General features: G+C 39.2%; 1 protein-coding gene across 1 annotated transcript in view; it reads right to left on the minus strand.

Moving 5' to 3' along the window:
* Positions 1–310: 310 nt before the first annotated feature.
* Positions 311–18372, minus strand: part of ASB5 (ankyrin repeat and SOCS box containing 5) — a 40025-nt gene continuing 21963 nt past the window's right edge. The window contains exons 2-7 of the mRNA XM_052661275.1: positions 8902–8981; positions 6813–6920; positions 6007–6157; positions 5703–5837; positions 3280–3471; positions 311–2244 (exon numbers count right to left, since the gene is read on the minus strand). Of these exons, the coding sequence (XP_052517235.1) occupies positions 2117–2244; positions 3280–3471; positions 5703–5837; positions 6007–6157; positions 6813–6920; positions 8902–8981 (794 nt within the window). The 3' untranslated portion in view covers positions 311–2116. The remainder of the gene's footprint in view (positions 2245–3279; positions 3472–5702; positions 5838–6006; positions 6158–6812; positions 6921–8901; positions 8982–18372) is intronic.

Genomic DNA, 18372 nt, shown 5'->3' on the forward strand with positions numbered 1-18372 from the left:
AGAGTGGGACACGACTGAGCTACTGAACTGAACTGATTTTCACCTTATGATGGGTTGATCAGGAGGCAACCCCATACTAAGTATGGTATAGGACTATCTGTAGTATTTTTTTATTTTGCCTTTGTATAATTTTGTCTTTGGACCTTTACACATGTATGTAAAGATTTTGATTAGAGGAACTTCACGGTGTCAGTCGGCATTATGCTACTCTAACTGCTCCTGATACAGTGATTTGAAAACCAGTAGTAAATAAGACTAGGATAACTGAATCATATTCTCCATTACCTTCCATTATAAAATCAAATACTAATTAGAACAGAAAAAAAAACTGGTTTATTTCAGGGATAAACATCACACTTTAATATAGTAACATACATATGATATGTTTAAATTAGAACAGTTCTTTGATACAATAATCATACTCAAACTAATATACAAGGTACCAGCACTCTAAAACTTTCCAAGTGTCAATTTTTATTTTAATATTTGATATTTGCTTCTCTTACTGACATAAAACCAACTAAGAGGGATGCCTTGTACCATAAGATGACTTCTTGCTCAGGAAGAATACTAGTAGACACAGTTTTACTGAAAAGCAATTTTAATATGTGATTATGTTTCATAGGGTTACTCTATAATAAAAAAGGTTAAATGCATATTATTCTGAGGATATTACAAATTTATTAAACTGAGATATTTTGTAAAACAGACTAATTTAAAAGTCTCTAGCCACATTGAAGACATTTTTTTAAACAAACATGCCACAACCTTATTTTGACTTTTGAAAATCTAGAATGATTCTTTAAAAATGTAGTCTTAATAACTTTGGGGATATATACAATGATAGTTTATTTCCCACAGGTCTCTGGCAGTCAGTCAAGAATTAAGTAAAAAGGAAAATAGGCCTCTGGTTATCAAAATGTTTTATCAAAATTTGATAAATTTATAGGACGCATCCAAGTATTTTCTTCTACTTTACACAGTGTTATAAGTATTTTATTATCTTATAAATTCAAATAGTTTACAAAGTAGGCACAGAGTTTTTTTTTAATGTTTAATTTTATTTTTTTAAATTACTTTTTACATTGCACTCAAATACATTAAGCAGAAGAGAATAAACCCCACAGAGGAAACCTTATGTACAGCATCCCTTTACAGTATCGTCTATGCTGAACCCTTGTTTTGTGCAAGAATTAGAAACACCGCAGTGAAGGTCCACAGATGGGGGACATTTCCTAAGGTTTCTGTGTTTGCTAAGTAATGCCCTTTTTCTTTTTCTTTGAAAACCCCACATTTTAAGGCATTTTTTATCTTCCACCTTTTACAGCCTTGGGCCCCCCTGATCCCTAGAGTGTAACCCAGGGCCTCTTTATCAACTAGATATGAAGTTCATTTTCCCGGTCCAAGTCTCACCAGCTCCCGACAGCCTCTGAATGGAGGAGGCTGGGGTGATATGTATTAAAGCACAGAAGAGAGACCCTGAGAGACCACTCATTAGTAGGAAAGGGTCTTCAATTACACTGAGCAGGTGTGTAATGTTCCAGACTTCTCAGGGTGAGAGAGCTGTAGTGATCATTCTAGTCCTGCCAGTTTTTGAAACAGGTTTACCTAAGGCAGTGAAGTGACCACTGGGACCTTTGCAGGAAAGGGGCGATTCGTCTTTTCTTTACTGAATTGATCATTATAATGATAAGTAAACATTTAACATAGTGGGTTTCCTGAATGACAGTCATCTTTATTTCAAAAAATATATGAGCTGCTCTTTTCTAAACCATACTCATATTTTGTATTAATGTCAACAGTACAGAAATAATCAATTACAGAGGCCAAAACTTAAAAGCATAAACATTAATCGAAGAATATAGACCTTCAAAAATATATGAATACTTTTAGTAAGGGTTCACATAGATACTTTAAACATATTATAGTTCAAAAACAGTAAAAATGCATGAAACATACTACGCACTAGTACACTTTAACTAAAATTGCTATTTCACTTCTTCCCGGGTATTCTCATATCTCTACCATCACTTTAGCATGTTTTAACATGAAATATACACTATGCAGATGAAATAGAAATTTCTGATTTTCAGACATTTAGAATTATTTTACTCCCTTATCGATACTGTAAGAAATTCTGCAATAACGTTGGCAGCTGGAGCTGTGGGATAAGGTGTAATCTTGGTCTACCGATGTAGTTTCTGATACAGAGTCTGCAGAGCTGGCATAGAGAGCTTGGGGTGGCTGTAAGAAACGTGAAAGTATTTGCTCATTAAAATCAAAATGGATTTTTCTGTGTTTTAAGACACATGAAATCAAACCACATAAAAAAGACAGTGCTTTGCAATAAATTAGGGCAGTATGACCATTGCGTGTGTGTGCATGCTCGGTTTTGTCTGACTCTTTGCCACCCCATGGACTGTAGCTCACCAAGTGCCTCTGTCCATGGAATTTCCAGGCAAGAACACTGGAGTGGGTTGCCGTTTCCTCCTCCAGGGGATCTTCCCCACCCAGGGACCGAACCCAGCAATGTAAGCGTATACTTTACCTCTACACCACCTGGGAAACCCATTAACCTAGGGAAACTTATATAAGCATATGTATTGCTTTTATTTGTAAGACTTTATTATGATTGAGATATAATCCATGCATGTTCTTTAAAATATTTTAATCTTCAGGCTTATGAAATTATTGTTGTTTATAAAGCCTCAAAAACAAGGCTTTTTGCTTTTTGAAGGAGATATAAATCTCCTGCTTTATAAGGACATATAAATCAAAAGCTCCAAGAAGTGTTATGCACTAAAAGGGGAATTCAAAAAATTTTTTTTTCCTCAAATTAGGTTAACTATTTAAGCCAAAGCAAATTCTATTCTAGTGTCTAGACCAGGCTTTAGAATTTCTGTTTTAGAATAAAAATTCATGCTTATGTTTCTATAACACACTATAGATGATGCGTATCCTTATAAAATGGGGGCATATTTCAAGATATATATTAACAAATATATATTTAAACAGAATCAACATATTGTTTACTGTCAAAAATAATATATTTAACTTAAACTGAAGGAATACAGAATTTAGGTAAGATGAGAACAAAGAAAATCAAAATCCTCATGATGCCTTCTTTATGGATGCAACTCAAGTTAGAAAGTTATCTTCCTTCAAAAAATATTCCAAATGTTATGCCACTGTTATTTTACATGCCAACAAAAAGTCTTCTAATTTCATCTATTTCAAGCCCTTCAAAATGTTTTTAATGCCCTCATAGATTCTTCTTACCTTCATGTTGAAGCAATAATCTTTCCACCAAACTACTAGAAGTCGCTACATCGATAGGTCGCAGAAGATCTGTGTTTCTGGCATTGATATCCGCTCCAAATTCTAGCAGTAAGTTTACAATTTCTGTACAGGACTGTTGAGCAGCAGCGTGTAATGGAGTATCCCAATATTTGCCTTTTTGTACATCAGCGCCTACATGGAAATGAGGAGTGATGGTTTGTGAGACGAATCACCTACCTCAGCAAGGGGAGGCCGGTGTGTCAGCCACAAAGAGGACCTCAATTCTCTATAATAAGCTACTTCTTTGTATGCAATATATATGCACAATGCAGATTTCACAAATATGCTTCATACATACATGTATTAAATCTTAAAATGCAATACACCTGGATGGAGAGTTCACACTTTTGTTAAGTCCTCTAATATTTTTCTCTGTGCTTGAAAAATCTCATAATAAATTATTTTTTAAAAAATTTTTAAACAATTCCCAAAGTAATCATATTAACTAGTATTTATAGTGCACAATTAGGTTGACATATCCATTTGCCTCACAATGGATCGTTCTTAGGATTATTCAAGAGCTTATTGTTCTTATTCTTTTCATTTATTTTAGGGCAATAGAGCTCTTTGGTTTCTCGGAAAACTTATGACTGTAGATATGTGAGTTCTTTGGGTAAAATGTATACAGATTTGTCCCCCTCTCACTCAGGTAGTTTAATTCAATAAATATATAAAGGAACTGAGCCTTTTAAGTAGAAGAGCACATTATATTTCTGCATTCAAAGTAAGTTTTTAAAATGCTTATATTAAAATATCCTTACATGTTAAATTACCTATTACACAGTTATTTTATCTTGGTGCAAACCCCTGGCACATGGTGGTCATTTGACACACGTGAAATGAATATATGCTGCTTAATACTGTAAAGAATAATGATCCCATTTTCCAATACATAAAAAGTTACAACACCAAGACAGGCCTGTTAATAAAAATCCATTAAGTCCTTCTCAGCTCTGCTTTCTGACACCATCAATAAAACCGATGATGTTTATAAGAAGCAGCACATTTCATGAGTCCCTTTATGGCCCTCCTGATACTCTCACGTTTCAGTAAATGTATTTGTTTTCAATATTTTTAAATCAAATGTAAAAGATTTAGTGAAAAAAATTATATTCCATAACAAAATCTCCACAGAGGAAGCATACATTTCATTGGTTATACCAATTTTACGGGAGATCAGAGCCTGAAAATAACAACCAATCCACAATTACTAACAAGACTGCTTCAGGTTTTTTTTTTTTTACCCAACATAAAATATTGGGAAGAGGATAATATTGCAAGCAAAATAAAGCAGGTTGTAAAGAATAAACTCTTCTGGTTATACAAATTTATGGGTGAGCATAGCCAGAAAATAACAATCTGCCAGCCATCGTTAGCAGAACTCATGTTTAAGACTCTTACTAGGTATAAAGAGAAAGAAATAGTGCATACAGACACTGCTTGAAGAAGCGTATAATTTAGCCAAGATGAAGTGAGTAACACATAATGGGATTACTAAAAATATATGTGACTTCCCTGGTGGCTCAGATGGTAAACAGTCTGCCTGCAATGTGCGAGACCCCAAGTTCCATCCCTGAGTCAGGAAGATCCCCTGGAGAATGGAATGGCAACCCACTCCAGTATTCTTGCCTGGGAAATCCCATGGACAGAGGAGCCTGGAGGGCTACAGTTCAAGGGGTCACAAAAAGTTGCACACGACTGAGTGACTAACACTTTCACTCTCATATATCAGAGTCCGAATGAGTGTCATAAACAAAAACCACAGAAATCCATTTACTCATTTTATGTATATTTTGAGCACCTGCCGCATTCGAGGCATTGGGCTAGAGGGAAGAATTGATGGAAAAAAAAGATATAATTCATATCTTAAAAGGGCTCGCAGTCCTAGAGTGGAAGATACCACATGGTCTCAGAAGATTATGAATAGTTTCTTAGGGCTGAAGATGAACTTTAAGGAATTGGCTTGTTTCAAGAAAGTGAAAGGGTATTAAGTCTTCTTGGGGAAATTACAAAGTGGGGCAAAGTCTTGAAAGACAAGGTTACCTAAGCAGTTATAATCCGTAACATTTCTTTTGATAGGTTTGCTCACAGAGATAGAGATATCGGGCACCATTATATCCAACCTTGAGGATTTTAATTTTATAACCTTTATAGGTAGGACTTTTGGAGTTTTGAGGTCAAGTGGAGTTACCACAAATGTGCTTCCTTTTATGGATTTTAGAGTTATAGGTGAGGATGCTTAGAATAAGAACATTTTTATCCATAAGGTGTAATTTTTAAAGAAGCTTATTTAGAGAAGTCAATATGAAGCTGAAGAACTGCTTGTGTGTACAGACAGAATGGAAGATGGTATAGAAAATTACCAGCGTAAAGAAGCTTCCGGACACAATGGAACTGCTGGGACATGCAAGCTACATACAGAGGGGTTCCCAGATGAGGAATGTCTTGGTCAACATCTACACCCCAGGATATCAGGATTTCCAGACACTCGTGGTGACCTGCCAACACAAAGTACAGGTGAGTTTGCATCTCCTGAACACTTGTTCCCCCACCTCCAACACACAGCTCCCCCCAACACCCGCCCCAGGCTTCTCCCTGCAGCCTTATTCACTATGCCTGTGGCTGAAGGCGCTTTTTCGCCTCGTCACTTCACCCAGTCACAGTCACCTTTGCTGGCTGCCTCGTGCGTAGGGGAAGGAAGGCAAGACTCCAGCTGGGGTTTGGCGCCGTATTCCAGGAGCAGTTCTGCGCAGCTGGTGCTGCCTTGTGAGCATGCGTTGAATAAGGGGGTCACGCCGTCTATGGTGAGCGCGTTTACCTAAACCAAACCAGAGCTCTGAGAATGAGTCGCAGAACCACTCGCCATTCCTGGCAGCTATGTGTGTGGAAACAGGTATTAACTGAGAAGGTGTGTGCAGCAAACGGGACAAAGGCTATTTAAGCTCACACACACATCCGTAAGCAGAGCTTGAAAATGCTAAGGGATAAACAGAAACATGATGTGGTGGATAATCTACAGGAGTGGGCATGAAACTAGTGGAATTCTGAAAAAAAAAAAAAAAACAACTCTAGAATCAAATACACAGAAATGAATTAAATGATTAGGTACTTTGTAGTTAGGGGAAAAAAAGGTACAAATGTAATAGTGATGAAGCCACTTTGCTGGTTGGCAGCTGAAATTGGAAATCCTATTTCTGAGAATTTATCTAAAAAAAAAAATTCAAAAGATGAGCACACATGATAGCTTAAAGATGTTCATCTATTGTTATTTAGAATCGCAAAAGCAGGAAATAGCCTAAGGGATACTCCATACCCTGCAGCGTGCTACCCAGAGTGCTAGCGGGCAATTTGAGAGCTTTCTTTTTGTTCCGCTTTTGAAAACTACTAAGAAGGCGAGAGATGCAAAATGAGGACTTTGCCTGCTTTTCTCAGTCAGCCCATGTGGGACGGGGAACGCTTTTTGGGGCACTTACGTTGGCTCCGGCTTGCAGAAGCGTCCTGGCACAGGCCACATGATCTCCAAGGCAGGCTTCGTGTAACGGCGTGACATGGTCTATGGTCACTGCGTTGACATTATAACCCTAAATATGACATCAGTAATTTTGAAACGTGAGCAGAAAGTCAGAGAAAAATCCCCTGTGTCAACGGTCATTAGAAGGTGACGGCAAAGACCAGAACATCTCAGGAAAATCAGGTTTCACTTTAGCAGGCATGACCAGTTCAAACCCCCAGAGCCAGGCAGCTGTCAGATCCCCTGAACCAAACTGTTGTAACCATCATATTGCATCCCACACAGCCTTAAGTGGTTTGTCCAACAGATTCTGAGCCACCTTGACATATTTGGGGCAGTCCGCTCTGAGCCCCATCAACTAGCTTATATGCTGGTGGTTAACAAGTCTCAATACAAAGTCACTTAGATGTGAGTTTGAAGTGCCATAAGGCAGTATTTTTTAAAATTTGGATTGCTACTCTAACCTCTAAATATATTGGTACAATTAAATGAGATGATACATGCAAAGCAATAATGATTAAAATGCCCAGCATACAGAAAAAGTCTTATTGTATTATTCAATCAAAATTAAGTAAAATCTAAATATTTTCATTCCTAATAAACTAATGATATCAGTCTAAAATATTTAACTGTTGCTAGGGAAAAAAGGTTCCTTGCCTTCCTGCTATATTTGATAATTCACTCTATGGACAATCATACTACCATTATCACAGGAAGATTTTCGTGGCCAAAGCCCCACAGCCTCTTATAGGTTACCATGATCTATAATAATACCAGGAAGGACTTGAAGAATCTTGAAATGAAGGCAAGAAAATAAATATCACCCCAAATCTTTGCTACTAGTGAGTGGCAATTTTTAAAGATCCCTTGAATCACCCTGTCAGAGGTTTCAGATTGGCTGGTCTGTAGCCAGACCTGGAGAGCTGATTTCCAGCCACTGCCCATGAGGGTGACCGATGACAGAAGCCTCTGAAAGGTCCAGGTTCCATCTCACAAAGGCTCTGGACACAGCCTCTGACCCTCTCAGCTGGCCTGTCTGTGGACATGTGCTTACAAATCTCCTAAGACTCCTCCTCTCCAAGAACTGTGTGACCCTTTCAGAGGGGTTGCCCTTCAGCAGTTAGTGATATTTTGCAATTTTTATTGTATATTTCATCAGGTGATGAGCAAACCACATAGTCACCGGATTATCCCAGAACTGGAAGGCCCTAAGGAGTGTCTTGTTCTGCAACCTCAGTTCACAGGTGAGTAAAAGGAAGCTCTGACATGCTGTGGTTCACCTCAAGCGCCAGCCAGGAGTTCAGGTGACCAGAGCCCAGGGCAGTGTTACTTACAGTGAGCGACATAACCCTTTCTCCCCTCGTAGTCATCTGAGAAAACTCCTGTCTCCCTGATTCTGAGAAGCACCAGGGCAAGGACTTCTGGACCTGGGTGTGCATTCATATCCCACTGGCCAAGCCCAAGTCCCTTATACTTCAAAAGGAATCTGTGCTTTTCTTTTTCCCTCTGGTGAGTCTGATGATCAAAGAGGTGTAAAAATGACTGTTCTGTGGCGTTCATAGGCAAACCCCCATAACATACTACAGATTACCATAATGTAAAAAGCATTGTTACAGCAAGCATCTGGTCTGATTATCCTTCCTTGGATATTTTATGACTGAACTAAGCCTGCAATTAACTGCACACCATTGTACCGATGTAAGCATATTTAAAATGTGTGATGAATAATACATATATCCAATTACTTCCTGCTTAAATATGTCTATCAATGAACAAATGTACTGTGTGAGGAATCTGAAATACTAAGGCATAAAACTATACCAAAATATTTTAAAAGATGTTTCAAAAGATAAATGAGAAACTATGGATTTGGCTAACAATATGAGTTAAAATAAAAAGCTAGTAGAAGTTATCAAGCAATTTTGTTGGTTTTGAGTTGATTAATATTGATAATGAATGCTGTATGCTCAGGGAAGAGAGATATTTTAAACTATAGGTTATATCATAAACATGTATTATATTACATTATAAAATTATATGTTATATTTTACCTGTGACAATAATGTTCTCAGAGCTAGAAGACGACCTTGACTGGCTGCTTCATGTAGTGGTGACCGATCTGCCCAGGAACCTTCCAGAAAAGAAAGAAAACAAAAATCTGTGAGTTAGAGCAAACCCTGATGGTGGTGGTTGCTGTCAACTCTTTTTAACCCTATGGAAATGGCAACCCACTCCAGTATTCTTGCCTGGAGAATCCCATGGACAGAGGAGCCTGGCGGGCTACAATCCATTAGGTCTCAAAGAGTCAGACACAGAGGGGCACGCACGCACCCGGCACCAACTCTTTGAGATACGTATCATTATTATTTCTGTTTTAAACTTAAGGAAGTAAAAGCTCTAGAAGAAATGAAAACATTTAAAAAGAGTCACATAGTCTAATTCCAGAACTGAATTGTTACAACTCCACTGCCATTGTTTTGCCTTTCCATCCAGCATTATTTCCTGCTTATCCAAAAAATTAATAAGCCCAACATCCCATTCTTTGAATTATCAACTGAACAAAGAATTATCTTTCATTAGTTTGGGGGTATTGTTTCTTTCCAGGATGCAACACTCCCATATCATATTAAAAGCAGAATTGAATTAGTGTACCCCAATAAATATTGGTTAATAGGGCAAATCTGGCAGGAAAATAATAATTTATAAGAATTGAAGCCTTATATTCTCACAAAATAAAATGCTAAAGTCACCATCATAAGTAAGTCTTTGGGGGAAACAGTTATGTTTCCAGTTCCCATCTATGAAGATAAAATTCAATGCTTTCAAAATCATATGCAATTGTTTGTTTTATCATTAAACAACTTGACTGCAGAGCACAGCTCTGGAGGACTTCAGAACATATATCAGTTTTCATGGTGAATGTTTAAATAAGCAAATTATTAACTTCCCAAACAGACTGCATGTGTAAAACCACTGTGTTCATTTATTGAGCACAGCGGTAGCAAATTAACAAGGTTTTGAGTAACCAATGCTTAAATAAATGTTTGAATTTAAATATTCATTTATAATATTTGTAATGATTTATAATGCTCCCTCCTATATAATGGGTTAGTAAATTTCATTATCCTTAATTTATCGCTGAACGCTGTGTGCTGAATTGTATGAGGCTGATCTGTTATCAGTTCTTCCACTGTCACTGGCTAATGTGGCAATTAACCAGATGCTGGCACTCAGAACAGCCTACAGAAATGGCCTTTTGGATTCATTTTTGGACTCATTTCTTTCTAGTAAACTATTAAGACTGTAAGGGGCAGCAAAATTAATAATACTTACAACTGAGGGGTACTAGATATTCCTATTTTACATACAATTTATCCATCAAAATGATTTCATTAGTCTTCTGGACCATTCAGCATTGCTTGCTGTTGTTCACAAAAGACAGAAAAAATGGAAAAGCGTCATTCAGAAAATAGGCCACATCAGGGCCAAAATAAAGAAATGTTAAGTGTTTACTGAATTTACCACCCATCACAGTCCCCTATTCTCCTCCAAGACGGTCACAAAGCTTTCTGTACCCATTGTCATTTTCTTTATCACCAAGCCTCAAGTCCTTTACGGTGGAAGAAAAAAAAACCTGAAGCCAGAGTTTTGTGTGTGCATTTGCTATCATCTCTATTCATAGGACCTCCACCGGCATGAAAGGGGAGTTAAATGTCACACGGTCTGCAGGAGAGTGTGGGTGGTGGTAAGTGAGAAACCCACTGGGAATAATTGGTGTGGGTGAGGGCTCCCTTGGCCTGAAAGGCAGGGGTCAGTTTTCTGAGAGCCATGCCCTATTACTAATATTTTCATGGATGAACTCAGCTCTGCTCACCTGCCCAGGAGCCCAGCTGCTTGTGGCCTAAAAGCAGTGGGGTGAGCTAGAGGAAGAGGAGGTGAGAGAAATGGAGACCAGGAGGAAGACAGAGATGAGATGCAGGTTGGAGCCCAGAAGGGTCATGGAGGAAAAAGACTGAGGGACTGGGCAGGCCTGGCCTTGAATCCCAGATTAGGGTGGTGGCCTTCAGGGAGGACCTAATCTCTCTGCGGGTCAATTTGCTCATAAAATAGGAAAAATACTACCTGTGAGACAAGATTGAGAGCAGGCTAGAAAGGAGCATGCTAAGTACATGCCTGCCACGTAAATGTACAAATAATACCTAGCATTCTTAGTTAAATATGAACTGATAAATACAGGAGGTTTTTAATATGAATTTAAAGGAACAATTCTTCTCCAAAATTAGGGGAACTCAAGCCATAAGTAACAGCATCTATTGACCAAAATGATTTTCAGTGCTTTCAGCTTAATTAAATAAACCATATAAAGCAATTGAATGATTCATAAATGTATTTAAGCCAATGATCAACACTGTTGCTATCTTTTTCTTTCCTAAGTAAGCACTGAGAAATAAAGTCATAGCAATCCATTACAGGAGTAATTTATAGTACATGCTGGTGAGTCAGGGAAAAAAGTTATTGTTTTGAATTCTGCTTACTTAACTCCCAAGCAACCCCACCTGGTCTGCTTCCTTATAATTCCTTAGATGAATTTCTATAATTAATCTGGTAACATGTGAGAATCAGAGGATCCATCATGCTCCAGTTTCTGTTTTGAGCTAAACCTTCATCCCTCCCTGCTGCTCCCTTTCAAAATCTGAGAATCAACTGCAAATTTCTATTCAGATATATTCAATATTAAATATCTTACTTTTCAATACAGATGTGCTTTACAGTAGAAAGATTTATAAGCTTTCTCAAGACCAAACAAAAGATAAATATCGTCATTTACAACTTTTTAAACTCTACAATCTCGTTAGACTTTACATTGGGTATCTAAGATTTAAAAAATAAAAGTTCAGTTGAACTCCTTAGGATAAATTATTCAATGGGAAAATGTTTTACAAGAAGTCTGTAACTTTCACCAGCTAATCTAATGCCCACTGCTTCGGTCTCTCTGTAGCAACACAGGAGGCCAGTGCCTATATTTAGAAATAACACTGGTTCCAGGGCATCTGGTATGTAATTTACAAGGAGAGAGCCTGTCGTACTCTGTAAACAACCACCTTACCCGAGCAAAAACATTCACGTTCTCAGATATTTACGGGTCCGTAGGGGTCTATAACATACCTAAATCACCATCTCCCCACGGCACTTCAAGCCAGCCACTGTTGAGGTAAATCCGACTCATGTCTTTTTTTTGATCAGCATTAAAAAAAAAAAAGTCACTTGCCATGTATGTGTTAGCTCTGTTCAGCCATTTTATGCAGCTCTAAGCTCCTTGTAACGTGACCTTTTACCTCCAAAAAGAAAAACAGCTTTTGGAAAATCAGATTTCTTTTCAGAATTGCCTCTTACTATTGCTCACTGCTCTTTGAGAAACTGACTGTTCCCAATTCATTTTTCTCCTCTCCTTACATTATGTGCTCTGCAATGAAATAAAAGTATTACACTTGGATCTCTGCCCAGGGTTATGATGAAACCATTTTATTTTTCAGAAAGTCTTTGCCTTCTGCCCATCCTAGTCCCATCAGCAGATGTGGAAGCAGGACTCATCAGAGAGCAAATTTAGGAGCAGTACAGGGGGCTCTCTGGGTTTGGGTCACACCGGATTTTCCTAAGTGGTCCCAAACAGGAATGTCAGGACAGTCATCTCAAACAGGAGATGACAAGGAGAGGTGAAAAGCAATGACATCTTCATATATGAATCAGAGAGCAAACTACTAATACACTTTACAGACTGCTGGTCTTAAATCAATAATCCTCCTTGTGATGGATGTGGATTTACTGTGAAGTCGAGAACCTGGAACTTCCACGGCCACTTTTTAAAACTATGCAATTTCATGTTATTTGTCTTAACGAAGATCCAAAGATGTGGCGAAGTTTCAGACTCAACGACATCTAACGCATTCCTATCCACAGATTTATAAAATACTTTTAAAATCACCCGGGATTTACTGACCCTTACTGAGCACTTTTCTGTTGAGCAGATTAATAGAGCCATACAAATCCTTGAGGACGTGGTTGATTAGGGAAGTAACATGTTGCCAAAACCAGTCTCTTCAAAGACTGAGACTGTCCTTGTCTTTCCACTCAGATTATGTCCTTGTCGTTCATTTCCTGAACATAATGCTAGTCCGGATGTGAGACCACCAGAGCGAGCTGTACCTTGGAAACTTCGAGTACACGTGCGGACTTGCATGGACCTGCCACTTACTCTGATTGATTTCCCGCTCATGATCCAGCAGCCCTCCGTTATCTTACAAGAATACAGGGTATGGGCAGGAACAGGAAAAATAAAAAAAACACCCACACAGATAAATGAAAGCATTGCTGCAGTTTGTCTCAAGAAATAGGACTAAATTTTTAAGGAAGTAAAGATAGTGGTTCTCCCGTGAATATCCAAAATCAAGGGAGAAAGACTATTTAACACACTTCATAAAAACCAGTGACCATTGCTGCTGTGGATAGAGCCTGCTGGACTTCATCACAGAGACCTGAGCTCAGAGGCCAGCACAGATGGACTCTTGAGCCTCAGTTTTCTCACCTTTAAAGGGAAGGATAATTCTGTTTCCATCATAGGATTGTAGTGAACGCGAATGTACTTAGCACATTTGTACTAAATGCATTTGAAACATGACAATCCAATCCAAATTCCATTTTGAACAAATACCTCTGTATGTCTGTCCTATGAGCTTTCCACTGCATCTTCTATACAGGAAATAGAGTAATTTAATTTATTTAAGATAAGAAAGGACTTCCCTGGTGGCTCAGAGGTTAAAGCGTCTGCCTGGAATGCAGGAGACCTGGGTTTGATCCCTGGGTCGGGAGGATCCCCTGGAGAAGGAAATGGCAATCCACTCCAGTACTTTTGCCTGGACAATCCCGTAGAGGGAGGAGCCTGGTAGGCTACAGTCCATGAGGTCACAAAGAGTCGGACACGACTGAGTGACTTCACTTTCACTTTCTAAGATAAGAAGACTTTAGCTCATCTTATTCCTCTTACATGTATCTGTAGGAGATATAAACAGACAGGGAACAGTCAAAATTCAGAGACAGTGGTCACATCCACACAGAGAGCTCTTCAATTTTTGTGACACGTTACAGAATTTAATTCTGGACACTCTTGTAGATATTTTGCTGGCATCTCAAGACATTTCTAAAAGGAAAGTCATCACCTTTCTCTCAAAACCAACTATTCTTTTTGCTTCATTGCTTTAAGACAGTGTTACCATCCCTTCTGTCACCTGGCACTAATAATACGGCCTTAAATTTAAGCACAGCAGTTTAAAGGAAAGCTTCATATGTATTAACTATTTCCTTTGCTTTTTGCAGGGAGGCAGTTATTATTAAACCAGTTACTTCTCCTCACTCATTTTTCGTGGATCCGCATCTCAAGCTCAGTCCTTGCCTCATCTACTACACTCACTCTTGGGAGGATCTCTTCTTCTAGCCCCATTGATGTAAATATTATCCACATGTTGATCACCCCAAATTTGTATCTTCAGACCAGCTCTGCCCTCTAAATTCAAGATGTGTATCTCCAACTGACTCTTCACCTTTTCCGCTTGGCTATCTAAGTAGGCCTTGCAACTGAACACGCCGAAGGCTGAACCTTGGCTGTGATCCTTCCAGCTCTCCTTCCTATCAGTAAGTGCCAACACCGTCACCCAGGTGCTTCAGCACCAACAGCCGTCGTGTGTTCCTGAGTTTCTATTTCTCACACCCCTCAGTCAAACACGGGTAGGTTCTTTTGCCTCAACCATTCAAATATAATTCAGCTTCGACTATTGTCATGACCTCCACTGCTACTACCCTAGTCCAAGCCACCATTATGCCTGCCTGACTTAGTGCAAATGCCTCCTGACAGGTCTGTGTGTTTCCACCCATGTGCTTCCAACAGTCTATCCAAAACACGAGGATCCTTGTAAAGTGAGAAACATTCCAATGACTTTCTTTCTCCCCCAGAGTAAAATCCAAGGAATTTCTGACCAGTGTGACCAGTTCCACCCCTCCCCTACATCCGTGGTCCTCGTTCAGCCATGCTAAACATCTGGGCTTCTGGGCCCTCTGCCTGCGACACTTCTTTCTGAGAGACACACATGGCTTCTGGCCAGCTTTTATTGTCCACTGGAATCGCCTCATAGGGGAGCTCTTCTCTGACCGCCTTTTATGAGACCGTCCTACCCCTACGACAGTACTCTTTCTGTCTCATTTTCCTGCTCTGTTTTTCTTCATAGAACTTTTTGCTACTGCAGTGGAAGATCTTAGAAAGTGGACTTGCTACAGTTTGCTCACTGCATATCCCGAATACCTACCACGTCAATAACGTCTATTGATGGATGAATAAATACTTGTTGATTTGTTAAATTATCTTTTTTGTAGTCATCTTTTTTTTTTTAATCCATGCTAATTTGTTCTCAATCTTTATTGATCACCATATTGTTAAAAAGTAATGAAAAAGAAATACATGTTGGGCTGGGCGGTTTGTCTCAAGAAATTGGGGGGAAAATCAGATTGCTTCCTCGGCCTATTAAAGAAATGCGTATTTTATCCTATTTAAAAATACGATTTGCATGTTTTACAAATTTATAACAATTTCTAAACAATATCCATCAGACCCCAACCATTCTATAGTAAATGCAACTTTTACATTGTAGGGGGATAGGGGGTTATTTTTGTCTCTAAATCTGCACTTCCCACATTAAGTCTATCATCGACCATATTGACGTTTTACAAAAGTGTACACTTGTTCTTTTAAAAAATAACTCCCTTACACAGTTCCTTTTTGGCACTGTGCTCATTCTCCTCCATGGCTTTCATATTTTTATTATTAAATCTAAGAGCTCTATGCCAGGGCACTTTAAGGAAGTGCTTCTGTTCATTTTCTTGCCTTCTACCTTAAATGTTTTGAAATTCCCATATTTAATTGCTTGGAAATACTCTTTTCCTGCTCAATAGCAGCTTTCCTGGCTCCCACACCAACTTAGAAACACCCGCTGAACCGGAAAGGTAAGCAACCCAGGGACTACTGAGTTTACCCGGGTGTTTAATACACAGTCCTAAGAATGAGTCTGCAGGGGCAGTTTCCAGATGCTCTAAGGTGAAGGATACAGTGCAGCCCTTGGCCATGCCATACATTTCCAGGTCAGAGTCCACATTCTGGAAAGCACCGACAGCTTCAAGTTAGTACTTGCAAAGACAATATCGTTTATTTCAGGACACCAACAGACTTGCAATGGCCGCTCTACTAACCTTGACTGGTCAGAATACCCCAGCTAGCTTTTCGCTTAGAAGAACATTCTTCTACGCTCGCTAGCCTTCTTTTCGGGAGGGTCTGCTTAATGCAGTTCCCTTCAACAGAAGCACCGTCTGAGGGCATAGAGGGGCTGGCGTTTCTGCCTGGACAGCCAGGGTCTCAAGGCAAGGCTCCAGCCAGCAGCAAGGTCAGCAGCTGGATTTCTAACTACTTTCTTTCCTTCCCTTCTTGCTTTCACAGAGATTCCTGTGTGCTCACTGGAGGAGGGCCTCCACATTGAACTCTGTGCAGAAACACGGGGAGCAGGGCTGGCAGGGGTGGGGGCTGGGCCAGGAAGGCAGTAGCTTTTCTATTTTTAAAGTGGAGACCCAGCTGTCGCCAGAAGGATTTAACTATCTGCGTGACACAGAAAGCAAAAATGTGCAAAAAAGTCACCTTCCCTAGTCAGAAACAGAATAGAAATGTGCTCTCTCTTGCAAGCATGAAAGCCTGTGTGAAATCTCTACAGATGCATCCAATGTAAAGTCGCCGGTTGATAACAGCAGTAAACAGCCTTGCAGCCAGAAAGCTCGGTCGTGACGGGTGACCGGCAAGCCTGTCTCCTCCATCCTCAGGAATAAATAGCGTGTGTGCATTAGGGTCAGCTGGTAGCGAGCTCATGTTCTCATCTTGTAAGGATCTAAGTTTAGAATTGGCTTCTGTACAAAATCACAGTCTTCCTATTTATATAGGCATAGTTCCCTATTGTGATTTTTTTTTTTTTCTGGAGGTCATTTCTAGACCAAAAGACGTCAGGAGTCAATTTAAGTACAGCTGAGATTTTTCACCCTAAAAGGCAGAGGATGGAGCAGCTGGACAGAAGAGAGGAAAAAAGCGAACATGTGCCTGGTATTTTTTTGTTGGCATGTAAAGCTGAACAAGGAGCATGGTCCACGACTGAGTCAAGAGCAGTGGCTGAACCATGACAGGGTGCCAGGGATTAACTGAGCTGGTGATCCTGTTACATGGTATTAACCTACTGAGATGGGTCTAGATGAAAAATGGTTACAGATTCCATTATCTCTATTTTTCACCCACTATTATTAGGTTCTACTTTCTGTTGATATAATGGGAAAAAAAATTATTGGGGTACTACTTTCTTATAACAAGCTGGATAAGGGAAAAAAAAAAAACATGAGTAAGATTATTTCCCCTGTTAATATCTGCTGCCACACTGCATTGCCAATATTTACTTCAAAGTTATCGTGAATGAATACCAAGAATATCTTTTCCTTATCTCGGATTAATTTCTAATCCTTGGAACTATGTGACCTGGGGCAAATAGCATGGTGATACCTCAGTTTCCTTTTCTATAAAATGAGGAGCTTGGAGGAGATGGTTCCCTTCTGGCTCCAACATTCTTTGATTCAGAGTCTAGGACTGATATAAAAGGGCAGGGTGGTTATGTGAGCTCCGGGCATATGATATCACTACACAAGAGGCCAGACATTTCCAATAAAACTGGAACTTGTGATCAGCTTAGCTGAGGCTATTTGTATGGGGGAGACATTCCTAGATGGTGAGAAAATCTTAGAGGGTGGTCTAGAAAGGGGCTTTATGAGTCCAGCGTGGTTGCAGAAGGCAGTTGTTCCAAACCACTAGTTCTTCACCACAGGCTGGTACCCATAAACAGAGTTCAGGATCTAAACAAAATGAACAGTAAAAGTAAATACTGATCTTTGTTTCTAAAAACAAACTTCCATTTTAAGCTTTTGACATTTCGGCTTTGCACTTTTCTTTTGTTATTGTAAAATAAATATAGAATCCTTTATTATAAGAACTGGGGCAGCTTTTGGTCTTAACAATTTTGGACTTCTGGTCTTATAAGGATCTATTTCTATGTCTGTCTCCTCTACGAGGCTGTGAACTCTGAGTACGTACGTCTGTCATTCGACAGGTCCACCACTGCACCTCTTATAATGGGCAATCAAAAAAAATGCTAGTTTAAAAGAGTAATTTGAATATAGAATTCCTAAGAAGGCTCAAGAAGGCTTTCTATAATCCATATTGGGGAATAAGCAAATTTCCAGTGCAGTGGGGAGAAAAGTCACTGGATTTGACTATAAATACATACTTAGTTAGATGAGATGTGTGTGGCTTGCGGAATACCTATAATAATTCACATAAATACTTAGGAGAACAAAGGAGATCACAATTACTTCTTTCAAAAACTTTACATACATCAAAA

Source organism: Budorcas taxicolor, chromosome 24 (assembly GCF_023091745.1).
Source record: "Budorcas taxicolor isolate Tak-1 chromosome 24, Takin1.1, whole genome shotgun sequence".
NCBI classification, from domain to species: domain Eukaryota; kingdom Metazoa; phylum Chordata; class Mammalia; order Artiodactyla; family Bovidae; genus Budorcas; species Budorcas taxicolor.